The 14,688-nt window shown below is 55.1% G+C and overlaps 9 protein-coding genes and 1 non-coding gene across 10 annotated transcripts; 5 read left to right on the plus strand and 5 right to left on the minus strand.

The window, feature by feature from the left end:
* Window positions 1–47: 47 nt before the first annotated feature.
* L226DRAFT_565678 (uncharacterized protein) lies at window positions 48–499 on the plus strand (the record flags this gene model as incomplete). Its single annotated transcript, XM_067683823.1, has 5 exons — window positions 48–69; window positions 132–169; window positions 238–289; window positions 348–415; window positions 482–499. 5 exons carry the CDS (start codon window positions 48–50, stop codon window positions 497–499), a joined length of 198 nt encoding a protein of 65 aa, XP_067541418.1.
* A 349-nt stretch (window positions 500–848) lies between these two features.
* Window positions 849–1,854, plus strand: L226DRAFT_529305 (uncharacterized protein). The gene is made up of 2 exons (XM_067679579.1): window positions 849–984; window positions 1,041–1,854. The coding sequence occupies exons 1-2, from the start codon at window positions 928–930 to the stop codon at window positions 1,512–1,514; spliced, it is 531 nt and encodes a 176-aa protein (XP_067541419.1). The 5' UTR covers window positions 849–927; the 3' UTR covers window positions 1,515–1,854.
* Window positions 1,855–1,942: 88 nt separating this feature from the next.
* L226DRAFT_565680 (ribonuclease III) lies at window positions 1,943–3,299 on the minus strand (the record flags this gene model as incomplete). Its single annotated transcript, XM_067683824.1, has 7 exons — window positions 1,943–2,466; window positions 2,529–2,611; window positions 2,665–2,708; window positions 2,763–2,853; window positions 2,934–3,080; window positions 3,154–3,213; window positions 3,283–3,299. The coding sequence occupies 7 exons, from the start codon at window positions 3,297–3,299 to the stop codon at window positions 1,943–1,945; spliced, it is 966 nt and encodes a 321-aa protein (XP_067541420.1).
* A 195-nt stretch (window positions 3,300–3,494) lies between these two features.
* Window positions 3,495–4,900, minus strand: L226DRAFT_549617 (phosphoadenylyl-sulfate reductase). The gene is made up of 3 exons (XM_067682694.1): window positions 4,205–4,900; window positions 3,782–4,150; window positions 3,495–3,721 (listed from the first exon to the last, which is right to left on the minus strand). The coding sequence occupies exons 1-3, from the start codon at window positions 4,622–4,624 to the stop codon at window positions 3,635–3,637; spliced, it is 876 nt and encodes a 291-aa protein (XP_067541421.1). The 5' UTR covers window positions 4,625–4,900; the 3' UTR covers window positions 3,495–3,634.
* Window positions 4,901–5,931: 1,031 nt separating this feature from the next.
* L226DRAFT_t20 lies at window positions 5,932–6,021 on the plus strand. The gene has a single exon. It is a non-coding gene; the product is annotated as a tRNA-Tyr (tRNA).
* Window positions 6,022–6,372: 351 nt separating this feature from the next.
* L226DRAFT_542140 (uncharacterized protein) lies at window positions 6,373–7,574 on the minus strand (the record flags this gene model as incomplete). The annotated part of the gene is made up of 7 exons (XM_067682109.1): window positions 6,373–6,408; window positions 6,464–6,600; window positions 6,655–6,767; window positions 6,822–7,028; window positions 7,080–7,187; window positions 7,232–7,396; window positions 7,459–7,574. 7 exons carry the CDS (start codon window positions 7,572–7,574, stop codon window positions 6,373–6,375), a joined length of 882 nt encoding a protein of 293 aa, XP_067541422.1.
* Window positions 7,575–7,616: 42 nt separating this feature from the next.
* On the minus strand, window positions 7,617–9,349 carry L226DRAFT_608184 (uncharacterized protein). The gene is made up of 4 exons (XM_067685895.1): window positions 9,310–9,349; window positions 9,202–9,252; window positions 9,023–9,146; window positions 7,617–8,966 (listed from the first exon to the last, which is right to left on the minus strand). Exons 1-4 carry the CDS (start codon window positions 9,318–9,320, stop codon window positions 7,797–7,799), a joined length of 1,356 nt encoding a protein of 451 aa, XP_067541423.1. The 5' UTR covers window positions 9,321–9,349; the 3' UTR covers window positions 7,617–7,796.
* A 284-nt stretch (window positions 9,350–9,633) lies between these two features.
* Window positions 9,634–10,982, plus strand: L226DRAFT_608185 (transcription initiation factor IIB). The gene is made up of 2 exons (XM_067685896.1): window positions 9,634–9,964; window positions 10,028–10,982. Exons 1-2 carry the CDS (start codon window positions 9,752–9,754, stop codon window positions 10,868–10,870), a joined length of 1,056 nt encoding a protein of 351 aa, XP_067541424.1. The 5' UTR covers window positions 9,634–9,751; the 3' UTR covers window positions 10,871–10,982.
* On the minus strand, window positions 10,970–12,326 carry L226DRAFT_122538 (RRS1-domain-containing protein). Its single transcript, XM_067672206.1, has 5 exons — window positions 12,212–12,326; window positions 12,065–12,160; window positions 11,672–12,006; window positions 11,352–11,605; window positions 10,970–11,294 (listed from the first exon to the last, which is right to left on the minus strand). Exons 1-5 carry the CDS (start codon window positions 12,250–12,252, stop codon window positions 11,070–11,072), a joined length of 951 nt encoding a protein of 316 aa, XP_067541425.1. The 5' UTR covers window positions 12,253–12,326; the 3' UTR covers window positions 10,970–11,069.
* Window positions 12,327–13,003: 677 nt separating this feature from the next.
* On the plus strand, window positions 13,004–14,513 carry L226DRAFT_608186 (nucleotide-diphospho-sugar transferase). Its single transcript, XM_067685897.1, has 2 exons — window positions 13,004–13,287; window positions 13,354–14,513. Exons 1-2 carry the CDS (start codon window positions 13,106–13,108, stop codon window positions 14,240–14,242), a joined length of 1,071 nt encoding a protein of 356 aa, XP_067541426.1. The 5' UTR covers window positions 13,004–13,105; the 3' UTR covers window positions 14,243–14,513.
* The last annotated feature ends 175 nt before the right edge of the window (window positions 14,514–14,688 follow it).

The following is a 14,688-nucleotide window of genomic DNA, read 5'->3' on the forward strand; positions in this document are numbered from 1 at the left end:
TCCTTCTTCGACCACCACTTCTGCCTCCTTCACCCCCTGCGTTCAAAATGCTCAACGCGCTCGTCAACAGTCAGTACTGTCTGTCGCATGATGCGGCCATCTTGTGTTCTCAATAATTTTCTCTGTCGCAGAGCCCAACCACATTGTGGAGAAGCAGAAGTTCGTCCAGGTGAGTAACAAGTCTGTGTCGTGTGTCCCTTCGTGCAGTCCGTTGAATGCTTCTTGCACGCTCTCCAGAACCAGCACATCCCCATCTACTACCGCCTCCCCCGTTCGAAGCTCTACGTCAGTGAGTACCGTGTTTCCCCGGCACCCTAAAGTGCCGTCCCTAAACTCGATGTCACCAGAGACGTACTATGCCATCTTCACCGTCGGTATGCTGAGCACGGCGTACGGCGCGTTCCAGCTCATCCGGGTAAGTCCTGCGTTATTGGAGGCATTGTACATCGTCGTACTGACGTCCTCGGTCCACCTTCAATAGGGCAAGCCGTCGGAGTGATCGGAACAACTTGGGGGTGCACAGACAATGTAGTCGTCTATCGTTCGTACAATAGCACACCGTTAGACAAGGCATTGCTTGCTTCGTTGGTTGTGTGCGGTCAATGTGAGGTGTATGCATCAGAGAGTGGGCGCGTCCGACATCCGATCCTTTCCGACGTGTCTTGCCGCCGTTCGACTCCTATTCGATGTTGCTGGCACGAGTTCGCCCATCATCTGAGACTTGGTTAGCTGCGCCCGGTACGAAATGCACGCGTTGCGATACGTCGAGACCATAGATGAGCATGGCACGAATTCCGAGTGCTGCCCCGCCTGCACGTGCACCGGATTGGGAAGAGGATCGCGCGTCTTGCTCTCAACCCCTTCCTTCGTCCTTCTACTACCCGACTTCCGAGTACTCCGGCTCTTCTAACTCGCGCTCTTGACACCATGACGGACCAATATGTTGACCCCAAGCTCGCTCGCGCTTCATATCGTCCCAAGAACGTACGTGTTCCCGTCCGTCCATGGTCCTCGGCACGTCCCCGACCTTCTCCCTCCAGATCATGTCTCCTGGCCTGCAACGCGCACGCCAGCCATTCCGACTTCGCAACGCCATAACCGGGGTGGTGCTTGCAGGCTTCGCGGTGGGCGTATGGGCATACTCTATCGGCGCGGTGAAGCAGGACAAGTTTGACGACGTGGACGAGGAGGCGCGCGCACTAATGGCTGGGTCTGGGCTGCAGAGGTCGGAGGACAGGGCGGCGGAGGGCCAAGAAGGGGCGGCGGAGGGCCAAGAAGGGGCGGCGGATGCCTCAAAGACGGTTGCGCCGAGCGGGACGGTGCTCGCGGACGTGGTGTCTCCGACCACGCCACTACCTACGCCGACAAGGCATCGTGGTGTGCTCCCTCAATTGCTTGAGCACCGTATACCGGGGTTGTTCGATCCCACTACTGGAACATTGGTTTGGGGAGCGCCACCGGTGGACAACATTGGGAAGTTGAGGGACGCGGGTATTGGGAGGCGGATTGCATGACCTTCTTCATCGAAAAGTACTCCCCACCCTGCCCGTTGCATATTGTACTCATAGTAATCCACTCCATTCAGCATTCTACACCTTTACATGACATATATCCAAGCATGCATAGCGAAACAGCACAGCATGATACACAATAGAAATTAACGAGCACGACGGAAGCCGATAGCACAAAACACATCGTATACATGTAGCAACCTCCCAGAACGGGCAAACGCGTCCGTCCGTATTCGAGGTATGAACATTCTCCGCGGCAAACCCCCGCACAATGTCTTCACACCTGAGCGGGATGACCAGCTGTGTCTGCTGCGTCCATCCAGCGCGAGTCTAGAGACAAGGTGCGAAGGTTCAAGCAGGAAAGTGCCCCTCCGGCGCGCTGCGCTTCCATAGCATTAGTGGTTTTCCCAAACGTGAAGCGATGCAGAAGCTTACGAGACGTATATGCCTAGAGCGAGGAGCCCTTCCTTTGCGGCTTCGTTCCGCGCCGCCTTCTTGGTGCTGCCGCGCCCGCGTCCAAGGCATTCGCCCTCGACCATCGCGCGCACGACCCAGATCGGCGTTGTCTTCGTCCCCTCACCTTGGCTGTCCGAGTACACCCACTCTATGCTCTTGCATTGCTGTTGCAGGTGCTGGTTGAAGAGCGACAGGTGCCCGACGTTCCCAGGAATACGCGGCGGGGGCGGGATAGACCACGTTGGGGCGGGAAAGGCGGGGAACCCCGGCGATTTCACATCATTGTCCACAGGGCTCGGGGGCGACACGCTGCCAAGAGATGGATAGGCAAAAGCGAAAGAACGAGGTGGTTCAGGCTCGGGAGAGAGGCCGTGCTGGACCCTGACTGTGCGGTAGGCCTCTGTGAGGTAAGGTCGAAGGAGGGGGTGCAGCCAGGTCTTCACCACCTCCAGGCCGCCATCGAGGTACACGCCGCCCACGAACGACTCGAAGAGATCAGCTGTATATGGATGGGCGTCGTTCAATATGCATATTTGTGAGGAGCCAGATAAATTCACATACCTTGAATGTTCATAGAGGCTTGCAGCGTGATGGCCTGAGCGGGATGCATGCGGAGCCTCTCCGGTAGGCGGTATTGGACAGAGCTGCCAGTGCCGTTGGTTGCCTTGCGGACGTGCAGTGAGATGAATTTACTCACATAGAGGCGAGGGTCGGGTTTCCGACAACTAAAGCTCTAATTTTCTGTGGCGTTGCAAGGTTCAGCACGAGGCATCGAGGCCGTACGCGTACACTCACCGTGGACGGGCCGACCCGCAAGCATGGGAAGATGTCGCGCATGAGGCCTGTCACTACCAGGCTTAGGACTGTATCCCCCAAGTGCTCGAGCCTGCGCAAATTACACAACAACATAAAATCAGCCTTGTGTGTCACGCATGGCAGGTACCTGCGCGTTGCAACGGCACCTACATCTCGTTGTCCGGGCTTGGGTCGTCGGGCATGTCCTCGAAGACGTGCGTCGGACGAGCGTAGAAGCTTCGGTGGGTGAACACCTGGATTCGCAGCTGCTCTGAGTGTATCTCCGGCAGAGGAGGGAGCCCATTAGGGAATTCCGGTCTGCCATGGTTGAGGTATGCGTAAGTTTCCTCGACGCGAGAGACCCATGAGGGTGGTTGATCAGACGACGTACTTGAGCGGGATGCGACCACTAGGCAGAGGGGGATGATGGAGCACGCCGCGCCCGTTCGAGCTGTATACGTGCGATGGTCGATGGTCAGTGTGCTATGCAGCTGGTCAGGTCATTAACGAAGGTGCGTACTTGACCAGGGTCGTCATCCTCGTAGCTCATCCGATGCAAAGTACTGGGGGAGGAGCGACAGAACACACGCGATAGGAATACATATAGATATATGCGCGCTCGTGCAGAACACGCGGAGCTCATCGGACTCTGTTGAGAGAATGGGCTGAGAGACAAATGAGCACAAGGTTCAGTGTCACGCCAGTCCAATCAGCCAAAGGCGATGAAACGCCGCTGCGCTCGACTTTCGTCCGTTGCAAAATGGACGTGGAACCGAGAGCATAAGATAATGTATAAGAGATACAGAGGGTAGTACAACGCGAAACGCTCCAGGTCTCTATGGCCAAAGACTGCTCAACAATACAAATGAGGCTCAAGCAGTTGCTTCCACTGCTGAAACAGGTGTAGGGGCTGCAGCAGACGGCTCCGATGGTTGCTCGGATGCGGCCTTCTCCTTGAGCTAGAGCAAAGGAACATGATCAGCTGATGTACGATATCGAATTTGCCAGAGGCAACGCACCTTTCGCTCCGCGTCAGCTTTGAGCTTGAAGTAGTCGACGTGCAGCCCGCACTCTGTCTTCTCCTTTTTGCCTGCCCACCGGCCAGCACGCTCCCCAGAGTCACCGTCGCCGCTCTTGACGGTGCTATGCCAGTCACCGACGCTCCGGTAGCCCTGGGACAGGAGCTTGTTCTTGGGGACGTTGTTGGTTTCGACGTACCACTCGACGAAGGGGAACGTCCAGGCAAACAGAGGATTCAGCTTGATGAGGCCAGTGTTGTCGACCTCAAGAGGCTGGAGGTTCGCGCGGTCTGCACCCTGGGATGCCCGACGGCCGGTAATGACCGCCTTGACCCCGAGCTCCTCGTACGCTCGCCGAGCAGGCTCGACCTGGAGGCGGAAGTCAGAAGAAGTGTGCACACACTACTAGAAAGCGCTACGCACCTTGACAAGGTAGTCATACGTCGTCTCGTCTGCCTCCCAGAATTTCTGGCCGTACTTCTTCTCAAAGTCCTCAACGGTCTGGCATCCCTCAGGCTTGTAGACATGGACGTCACGGTTGTACCGCTTCTTCACCTCCTCGACGAGCTCGTATGTCTCCGGGAAGTGGTAGAGGGTGTCAACAAAGATGAGAGGCGGTGGGTTCTGCGTGATCTTCGAGAGCATGTCGATTGCGACAAGCCCAGTAAGACCAAACGCTGTCGTCTGGAAGAGTCCAGGAACGTGCTCTGCAGCCCATTCAAGGATCTGTTCTGGTGTGAGGTCGCGCAGGTAGGCGTTGATGCGGTCGATCTCCTCCTGCGGGAGAGGGAGCTTAAGGGGCTTGTCAAAGGTCGGCTTCGAAGACTCGGCGGTAGGTGCCATGGCGAGTGTGGTGTTTGGAAGGGGGTTACAGACGGGCTACGGAGGATGACTGTAGAGTTTACAGTGGTGTCGTGGGCAAGAGAGCATGTCGGCGTCCCGAGGTATAAGACTGAAGTTGGAGGACGGAATGGGCGGACGGGGAGTGGTCGACAGCATCGCGACATCATGACGCCGGGCTTGGGCGTCGGCTCTGATTCAGCAGTCTCTTCGGGGTCACGCATGCTCCTCTCCAGCCAATGGTCCAGCGAAAAATGAGAAGGTTGCAGGACATGTCAGGGTGTTGTTTGAAAGCATTTGGAATATAGGGACATGGCACAGGTTCCCTGTTCACACGTCTGATGCCTTCACAGCCAGTCATATTCACGTCGTTACATTCGTAAACTGCTTGTATCAGCAACGTAGATGCTGCAACATCATGGGCAGTGGACACGAGCATTGGAGCTGACAGAGGTCACATGTACTAGAGGTGGACTCAAAATGAACAACTTAGTACATATATCACCACAACGACAGCTGGCCAAAATCTCTAGCCACCTGGAAGCTTTCATTCAGCGGCAACAGGCCGCCGATGCGGTGAATGCGAGTGACTGGGTTGAATGGCTCGATCTAGGAAGGTTGAATCAGTATGTGGTCAAGCATGGTGGACAAGTCATCGAAGCACTCAGATTGCAAATTACTACCCATCATCCAGCTACTCAAGTCCAAGGTATGAAGCGGTTAGCAGTGGGCAACCACAAACCTGCCTCAACCCGTAGACAGCTGTACGGGAGGTTGCTTGATGTCCTCCTTGCGCCGTCGGGCTTTGCATGGGGGAAAGAGGTAGACTTACAATTTGAAGTGCCCCGAGTCTCACTACAACGTGGGATGACGATTGCGGACATACAGGCTGCCAGTGCTCTTCAAGGAAGTCGTATGCGAATATTCATGGCAATAGTCACGGACAAGAGGTAGGCTAGACGCCCATTCAGAATCTAAAGAAATCTTAATATTAACACTGCAAAGAAAGCATCCTTTCGGGAATTAACGAAAGGATAGAAACTGGATAATCAAAGGCATTAAGCATATTAATAGACCTATCTCTTTTGCCAGAAGTAGCTAAATATCTACTACGAAAGGCTTATAAGCTTTTCTAACATGCTTGAATAAGAATTTTCTTCAAGATTCCCAGCCTCAAGAACATGACTTATCTGACGGCATGAAACTGGATAATACTCACCTTTCTGCAGGAAATTGACCTAGAGAAAAGGATCCGTTCAGTTGCAGCGAATCAAACTGCATAAGTACAGTAGTCTTGTGCCTAATATCATCCTTCGATAGCTCAGTTGGAAGAGCGCAAGACTGTAATGGCTACGCATCACGTGATCTTGATGTCGCTGGTTCGATCCCGGCTCGAAGGATATATATCTTTTGCTGCATGATATGTAGCAGGTCACTTGTTGTTCGTGGGCAAACAGGGTGCACCTTCCACTTTGACATACATCAGTATGTAGACTGGGATCGAATGAATGCAGTACAGAGACATAGTAGTACCCTGGCGAGCTGGATCCAGGACATTGGCCGTGCCACGTCAAGCTAAGCTTGAGACGGGTTCAACCTAAGGGCGATCCTTAGAAAAGCTAGCTCCTGCCAGCTAGGGCACAGCGTGTTCAATAACGATAGATCACGAAACATCCCTTGTTCGACAGGCCCCGCACGCATGTCGCATCTAGCGAGAGCCTGGAGGCGATGCCGAAAGCACCCTTGCAGGTCTACTTGCGCATCCGCTTCTTGAAACGCTCCATGACCTGCCACAGGTATTAGTACTAATGGCGACATAACTTACACGAGACGAGCACTCACTATCTCGTCTGTGGCCATCTGAACACGCTCAGACGTCCTCCGAGGCTCGTGGTCATCCGGTCGCAGGCCCATTGCCTCGAGTTTGGCGTCCCTCATGATGTCGGCGTCTGACTTTGCCTTGAGGTTAGGCCGGTAGACTGACCTATCGAGTGAGGAACCGTCTAAAGGCATACAATATTGCAATAACGTACATCGCGTGGTGGCTAGGTGTGCCTCATCGTCCGTTTGCCTCGACCGCTCTTTGCGTTGTTCCGATATCTGCCGCTTTGCCTTCTCAGTCTCCTCAATATTCTTGAGTCGTGCACTGCGAAAAGTCTCATGAGTCTCGAAAGCGGGGCGCGGGATGGAATATACGCACTCCATGCCGAGATCCACCTCCGGAATAGCGGTCAGCATTGCCAGACTGTTAGTCACGTTGCCCTCCTCTTCCTTCTTCTGAGCGTTCGCCTTGTACTGGTCCGTGAGTCGGAACAGTTCGGCATACGGGTCCGCGGGGCCTTCGTCTTTCTGCTCTTCCTCCTTTGCGCCTCTCTTCAACTTCATGTTCTCCTCGATGTATGCCATCCTGCAGGCAGTTCCAGATGCAAAGAATACGGGGACCAGCAGAGAGACTCACATATGCTTGTCAACATCGAGAGCATTCGTTTGCTGCGTGAAGTTGTTCGACCGGACCACCTTCCGCGCCTTCGCCTCGGCATCCTCTGCGTCCCTGTCGGGACAGATTCTGTCAGGTCCAGTAAGGACAACCACATCGCGATGATTGCTTACTCGTCCTCGTCATCTACCTTCGCTCCAGGCCTCAACCCATACACGACCTCGTCCTCCTCCTTTGGCCGCTTTCGCTTCTTCTTCAGGTCTCCTTTCGTGAGCTTCTCGGCATCAATCCCTTCTCTCGCTTTCCGCAGCTTCCTCAACTCAATGAGGTCCGAAACACTGAAAACATGTAGGGTTCAGTCGCCGGGACATACTTGAGTGAAGACGCCACAAGTACCTACTCTAGTTTCTCTTCCCTCTCCTCCTGGGGTTCCGCCGTGGACGGTTCCGTTTCCTCTAGCTCGTCATAGGACCTTTGCCTTGGTTTCGGTGGTGGACGAGAGCGTTTCTTGAACATGATGTGGAGCGGTGGAGGATGTGAATATTTGTAGCAGGGGTGGTGAACGTTGGCCAGGATCCGACTCTATCGGACTGTTGTTGTGCACGTGACAACATAAGGTCCGGACGGACGGAGGCATAACATTGGAACGAGAGCATGAACTCATAGCTAGAGTACAGTGGCCATAAAAATACATGAGAGGAAACCCACGAGTCATACAAGGTGAATGTCCATAGATTATCATCGAGACTCGCCGACGGGTGAGACAGAGCTCGTTCCCAATAACGCGAAGCCAGCCTGCACCTCCCCGCCATTCTCAGCTTGAGTCGGGATGGAAGGGTCAGCAGGAGCTGGAGACGGTACGCGTGTGGTTGGTTCTGTCGCTGCCCGAAGTAGAGATGAGCCTGCCGTACCTGGTGTTGTGCCAGGCCCATGCAACAGCAGAGATTCGGGTGGGCGCAGGCCGCCACGACGAAGGCGAGGGGCAATGACCTGCCGTCTGTCGTCATTCAGATCGGTACCGCTCGACCGACGAGAGAGGGCAGCAAGCGAGAAGGTTGTGGGCTCCGGCGAGACGTAATCCGTCATGGAGTACCACATCTGCGACGAGCTAGTATTCGCACTAGGCTCGGCGACGTTCGAAGATGAGGAGGGAACACCGAAGGAGGATCTACGACGTGATATCCACGCGCTGAGGTCGAATGGCCGCGTCGCACTGGTGTCGGCGGTGGTCGAAGTCTCCCCCGACCTGATGTTCTCGACGGAAATCGAGCGACGCGCTGCATCGCTAGACTCCTCACGGGCACCCTCGTCTTGCAGGGCACTATTACGGATAGCAGAGCGGCGGCGGGACGTGAAGGCAGTAAAATCGTTGAGATCCACTGGCTGAGAACGATGGGGGCGACGGATGGTAGACGAGCGGCGCAGAGACGCTCCTGGACCGCCTAATCCAGTCCATGCAGGGCCGGTTGCGCTGTGCAGAGTGGGAGGTGACCTGGGCGGCGGGCTGTTCAAAATCCAAGAGGATGTTGTAGGCTCAGATAAACGTGGTGAGCCAGCAGCGCGGTCCGTAGCCCGTGAGAGGGATGCCGGGAGGTCGTATGTGGATGTCGTGGAGGGAAGGTAGGCGTCGTACAGATCCGTGTTCAGGCGCGCTCCTTCCAATACTCCCGAGCTTCCGAGCATGGTCCCATACTCTTCGCCGTCAGAGTCGGAGAGAAGATCATTGAACGTGCCGTATGGACGTGGAGGGGGAATGGGAACACTGCGCCTCGCTCGGTCGCGGAGCGTCCCTTGACTTCCTCGATAGACCTGGGGAGGTGCAGCTTGCAAGCGCAGGCTCTTCGCAGTTTTCTCAGATATGAGACGACGGTCCACGGCATTTGGTCTGGTCCTGCGCTCAGCCAGTTCCTGTTATTTGGGCCGTCATGAGCACTACGACACGATCGACTGCTGCGTTTACGCACCTTGACCAATACATCGACTAATGACGTCGTGAACGAGTCGCCCTCATCCAAGTCCCCCACAAACGCTTCGTAAGTTATTGAAGGTCCATCCTTTTCGACTTCCATGCGTTTGATGGCGCCCTGCCTATGGGAATGTCAGTAAGGCGGCACGGCCTGCGCACGTACGGACGGATACTGACACAAGGGTTTTGATCTTGTTCCGGAGTACTTCGTCATGGTACTCAAGTGTCCTGCAGAGGCGACGAAAGATGAAGCAGACCGTAGATGCGAATGAGCATCACACTGACCATTTGCCCATAGCGGCGGTGGGAGAGAACAATGGGTGAGACGACGGACGCGGTGGCGTTACCTTGGTCGGGACTAAGCTTAAGGCTGTGTGACTTCTGATTGGCTGAAAACCAAATTACTAATACTTTTCCAGGATAAACGCCGTTATCGCACGGATAACCGTGCTCCGTCCGCTCGTTGTCCCAGCACGCCTCTGTCGTCAAACCGTCATCGTCGCTCTCCTCGCCCAACCCTAGGAGCCCATCCGACGTCGAGTTTCGTGTTGATTCTCAGTGGTACGTCGTTTGGCTTCTTATATGTCGCCGCAATGATCCTAGAAGCAGTAGACAATTAGCACATCTACGCCGTCGTCGTCGACTCGAGGCCACATCCAGCTGCTCATTGCACGCCCCACTCACTTATCTTGCCGGGCCTCCGTCGCACTCGTAGCCCACATCTGCCATGGCATACTCCCAGCCTTTTCCCCTCGCTCAGCCGATTCAAAAGGTCCAGCAGCCGACTTTCGGCCCTGACCTCGCCGTCCGCCTCATCTGCCCAGATTGCAGAGATCCGAACCCGAACATCGTCGAGGAGTTTAGCAGCGGAGACCTTGTCTGTGGCACTTGTGGGCTAGTGTTGGGCGACAGGATCGTCGACACGAGAAGTGAGTGGCGGGTAAGTTTTAGTGCTACACACAGCTTCTTGTCCTGCGTTTTGATCTCCTAACATCGTATCTAGACGTTCGCCAATGACGAGGGAGACGACCCGTCTCGTGTCGGTGCGGCTTCGGACCCTCTCATGGAGGGCATGGAGCAGCTCGACACCACCATCTCGTTCCGGGATGGTGGCTCAGGCCTAGCGCGGGAGCTGCAACGCGCACAGACCCGGGGCATTGGCTCACGCTCAGAGCGTAACCTCCTGCAGGCATTCCGGGAGATTTCGAACTGGTGCGATCAGTTTCAACTCCCCAAAACCATATCCGACATCGCGAAGCAACTCTACAAGCGGTCGGACGAGGAAAAGCTGCTTCGTGGAAAGCCCATGGAAGCCGTCATCGCTGCTTGTATCTTCATCGCTTGCAGACAAGCGCATGTACCCCGTACTTTCCGCGAGATATGCAACCTCACGAACGTCAGCAAGAAGGTCCTGGGACAGTGCTACAAGGCGCTGGAACAGGCCTTCAACCTGACCCCTGGCGCGTCGCACGATCGTCACGCGAACACCCCTACCGGCACGACCGGCGCAGAAGACTTGCTTGTACGGTACTGTAACCACCTCGATCTCCCGCCCAACGTACAGCCAATCTGCGCGGACATCATCATCAAGGCGCGCGAGCTCGGTATCGCGGATGGCCGTTCGCCCGTCTCCATCGCTGGCGGCGCCATCTACTTCACGTGTTGCTTGCTCGACAAGCCCAAGACCGTGCGCGAGATCAGCACGGTTGCGGGGGTCAGCGAGGGCACGATCAAGTTGGTGTACCGCCTGTACTACGCGGACAAGGAGAAGTTGGTGAAGGAAGAATGGATCAAGGATGGACGGGCGAAGTTGGAGCGGCTTCCTGTGGAGAGCGGATCGAAGTGATGGACAACATTGTAATCGTATATTGTACATACTCACCTCCTTAATGTATGCCACAGTCGCTGTATGTATATGTATATGGCAATGACATCGACCTTATAAACCGGGCATGGAGGCTTGTGAAACGTCCACACAGCGTCATCTCCAGCAACCGAATGAAGAGCAACAGTGTCGCAACCAATACAAGATGCACACGAGGGCACTACCGTTTGCCCTTCTTCCCCTTGCCACCACCAGCCTCCCTGGCAAGCGCTGCGCTGCCTTTGCCCTTACTCGCGGATCGTATCGCCCTCCGTACATTGAGGACGTCACCAGAGGAGTCTGAGGACTTTTTCGCCTTTTTGGTCGACGGTTCCTTGTCGAGTTTCGAGATGATAGCGAGGTCCCGCGACTTCTCATTTGCTGCAGAGATTTCCGTCGGGTCAAACTGGGACATCAATATAGCTGAGCTTGCAAATCCACTGGGCGTGAAAATAGGACTCACCTTCCGCTTGACACCCTTCAACTTCTTCTCGCCCTCCAGCGTACGATCATACTTGCCCATGCTGGCGGTACTGGTTCGTGTAACAGCAAGCGTCCTGTCGATGTGTTTTTTGCGATCCGCGGGCGCGCCGGAGCTGCTGCCGGCTCCATTCACCTGCGCGGCGCGGGCGAGGTTTTGCTGATGCTGCTTCTCGTTTTTTGCAACGCGGGCCTTCCGGTCGTCTCGCGCTGCTTTGGCAGGATCATAGTCCACATCTGCGGCGACCAGACATGATCGGTTGGGGGCATGCGCGCGACAGAAATAACGCGGACAAGACGTACCGGCATTGGCAGGGACCTCCGTGAGCCATTGCACCTCCTTGTCCTTGTTCGCACCCTTCCATCCCCACCGATTGACCCATTCCTGCTTCTCCTCATCCCACACCTTCTTGTCTCTCCTCTTGTGCTGGATGCCCTTCGCCTTCGCGAACTGCTCCCACTTGGTGGGAGGTTTGGGTTTCGGTAGAGGCTTCGCACGGGGAAGTTGTGTTGTGGGGGTTGGTAGTTGTGCTAGCGGGCCGTCGGGAGAAGAGGTCGTTGGTAATGCGAACAGGGCGGCGACGAGTGCTTGTGCGCCATCTCGGGCGGTGGACATGAGATACTCCTCGCGATCAGCTCTTTTCATTGCATAGTCAGAAAAACAAAGCAAACAATGCCGCGCCACGAGAGACGCACTCATAGCCTTCCCTGTCTACAGGGTTGAGGTCTGTCACGGTGAGAAATCCTGCGTCGATCTCGAGAGGAACGTCCTTCTCGACCGTAACGGCTTTCCTGCACTAATTATCTGAACACTATGCCAGAGACAGAGGGAAAAACACGTACTGTTTTGCGTCATGCGCTGCTAGGATGTCTGATACGTCCATAGCGAGTTGGAGACCGGGTTTGGCGACAATCCTCGTCCGATAAGTAAGCGTCTCAATCGAAGGTTGAAACCTTTTGACAATGAGTTTGAGAGAGACCGGACGAATTCTGCTATTGAGACTCAGACCAAACTCCGCGTTCCCACGGCATGATGGATTCAAACTGGAATATGTGGTGTTTCGCCTTCCTCTATTCTCTTACTCCTCCGCTGCCAGCGACACCGTCTGGGGTTTATACGTCAAACCGATTGGCGAGTAAGCAGCAGTCCTTTTCATCTCTCCGTAACGGTATCCTGTCTTTTTACTTCTCGGGCATCTCTGAGGTATGGATTATGTACATTGTATCGTTGAGCCAGGAAGAGATCCATTGTCATCCCGAATATCTATCATAATATGGACAGCTACGGAGAAAGACAACAGAGTTGATCGAACCGAGTTACTTATATGCAAATACCTCGGACGAATCGCAAGGAGTATAGCCATGTGGCCGCGACATGGGTGAGCTACCCGGAAACTAATCATCTTTGGCCGCCCTATCTCTACTCGGGCAAGTCAGCCGCTTGTGAATTACTACTTGACCTGATCTTGACATGAACGTTTCTCGTGGCACAGCTATAGGCCTAAGGCTAAGGCTACTCAGTGATCTCACACGCACACGAGTACATAGCAGTGCATGCATAGCATCACTCGAAGGCGATCAATGTCGGAGGATTATGGTTTCCTAGCCTAGCCGAGAGCGTCCATCTGTGCCCGTACTCTTTAACGCCGCCGGATGGTAGCTGCGAGTTGATGGGCGGTGAGTGCCTGCGAATTCGGGTATAAAGCAGACAGGTATGACAGACCGCAGGCGTCCAAAATGCTGCCCGGACCCCATCGACGACTCAAGGACTCTGCTGGCTCCCTCCTGCTATCCACCCTCCGCCAGCCATGTATACTCCTCTCACTTCTGTTCTTCTTCTCGTTTCTTCTGTACTTTCAAGTCATGCATCATGACCACCCACAATCAGTCCTGACTCCTTTAGATAACTTCCAACACCTGTGAGTCCTCAATGTTTTGCCAACCAAACCAAGCTCCTAACCTTGCCCTTGTCCCGATGCTTCAAGACACTCGCATCCCGTAGTGAACGAGGAATACATGAAGACTGTACGAATCACGTCCTCCGAAAACGCCATCGTCACCAGCATGTACAACGACGCCTTTGCCGTACCTATCGTCACCCTGGGACACTCCCTCAACAGAGTCAACTCGAAGGCTCGCCGAATCGTCTTCTATCTCCCCGATCGCGTATCCGAGCGCGCTCTCTGTATTGCTACCGCTTCCGGTTTTGAGCCGTACGCGGTCGAGCGCATCGGGGCCCCGGTTGACGGCGTCCATGGGCATTTTGCCGACCAATTCACCAAGCTGTCCATTTGGAAATTCCACGAGCTCGGAGTCAAGGCGGTCGTCTACCTTGACGCTGACATCCTTGTCCGCCGCAACTTTGATGAGCTCTTCGCTCTTCCCTTCAACTTCGCTGCCGTCCCCGACATCTACGTGGGAGACCCGGGCTTCACCATTGGCTTCAATGCGGGGGTGCTGTTCGTTCGGACGTCCGCGACCGTGTTCAAGGACCTTGTGTCGCAGATAAACACCGCGCAGTACCGCCACTTCGAGGCTGAACAGGCGTTCCTCAACGTCTTCTACGGTCCCGATGCCGTGCGCCTGCCCTATATTTATGGTGGCAACCAGGCGATTAAGAAGCGTAATCCCCAGCTCTGGGAGGGCCTCCAGCCCGAGCTTCGCCTCATCCATTACTCGCTCGTCAAACCTTTCTGGCGCGGTGTCTACAACGAGACTGGCCTCGAGGACATGCACGAGAACGTGCTGCGGAAGGCGGAAGAATGGGGAGGGCTGTGGAGAGACGAGATTCTGGAGTGGGGAGAGGCCTGGAAGGAAACGGAGGAGATCTACGGTCTCGCATTGTCGCGATGTGCATGGAAGCATGGTCACTGATGATATGGTTGCCTGGACTGTGCTGCTGGTCTCTGCGACGTCTCGCCTGTTAACAATGTTTCCCGAAGTGCGCGGGGATCTCGTTACATCTAAACCATGGCGAGGCGTTCAACCCACGCTGCGCCGGTCATCTGAGGACGCATGTGAGACTTGAGCCCTTCGAAGTCCTTCCTGTACGAGCGTGGGACGTGCGGAATGTACGAGCAACGTTCGAAAGTCAAATAACATGCTGCGCAATGCGCTGATAGCGACTTCCATGAACACGCGGCGGCCGCACGAGAGAGATCACCCATGACCAGAGATTTGGGTGCCAGTGGCCCAAGGTCCCTGCACGGATTGACGGAGATTACTGGGAGCATACGAGCACGATGTCGCCTGCGATCTCGTAAGTGCACTGGTTTCTGGCACAGCCTCTCTCCTGGAATTTTGCTCTTGTCAAACCTGAA

Source organism: Lentinus tigrinus (assembly GCF_003813185.1).
Source record: "Lentinus tigrinus ALCF2SS1-7 unplaced genomic scaffold L226scaffold_2, whole genome shotgun sequence".
NCBI classification, from domain to species: Eukaryota; Fungi; Basidiomycota; class Agaricomycetes; order Polyporales; family Polyporaceae; genus Lentinus; species Lentinus tigrinus.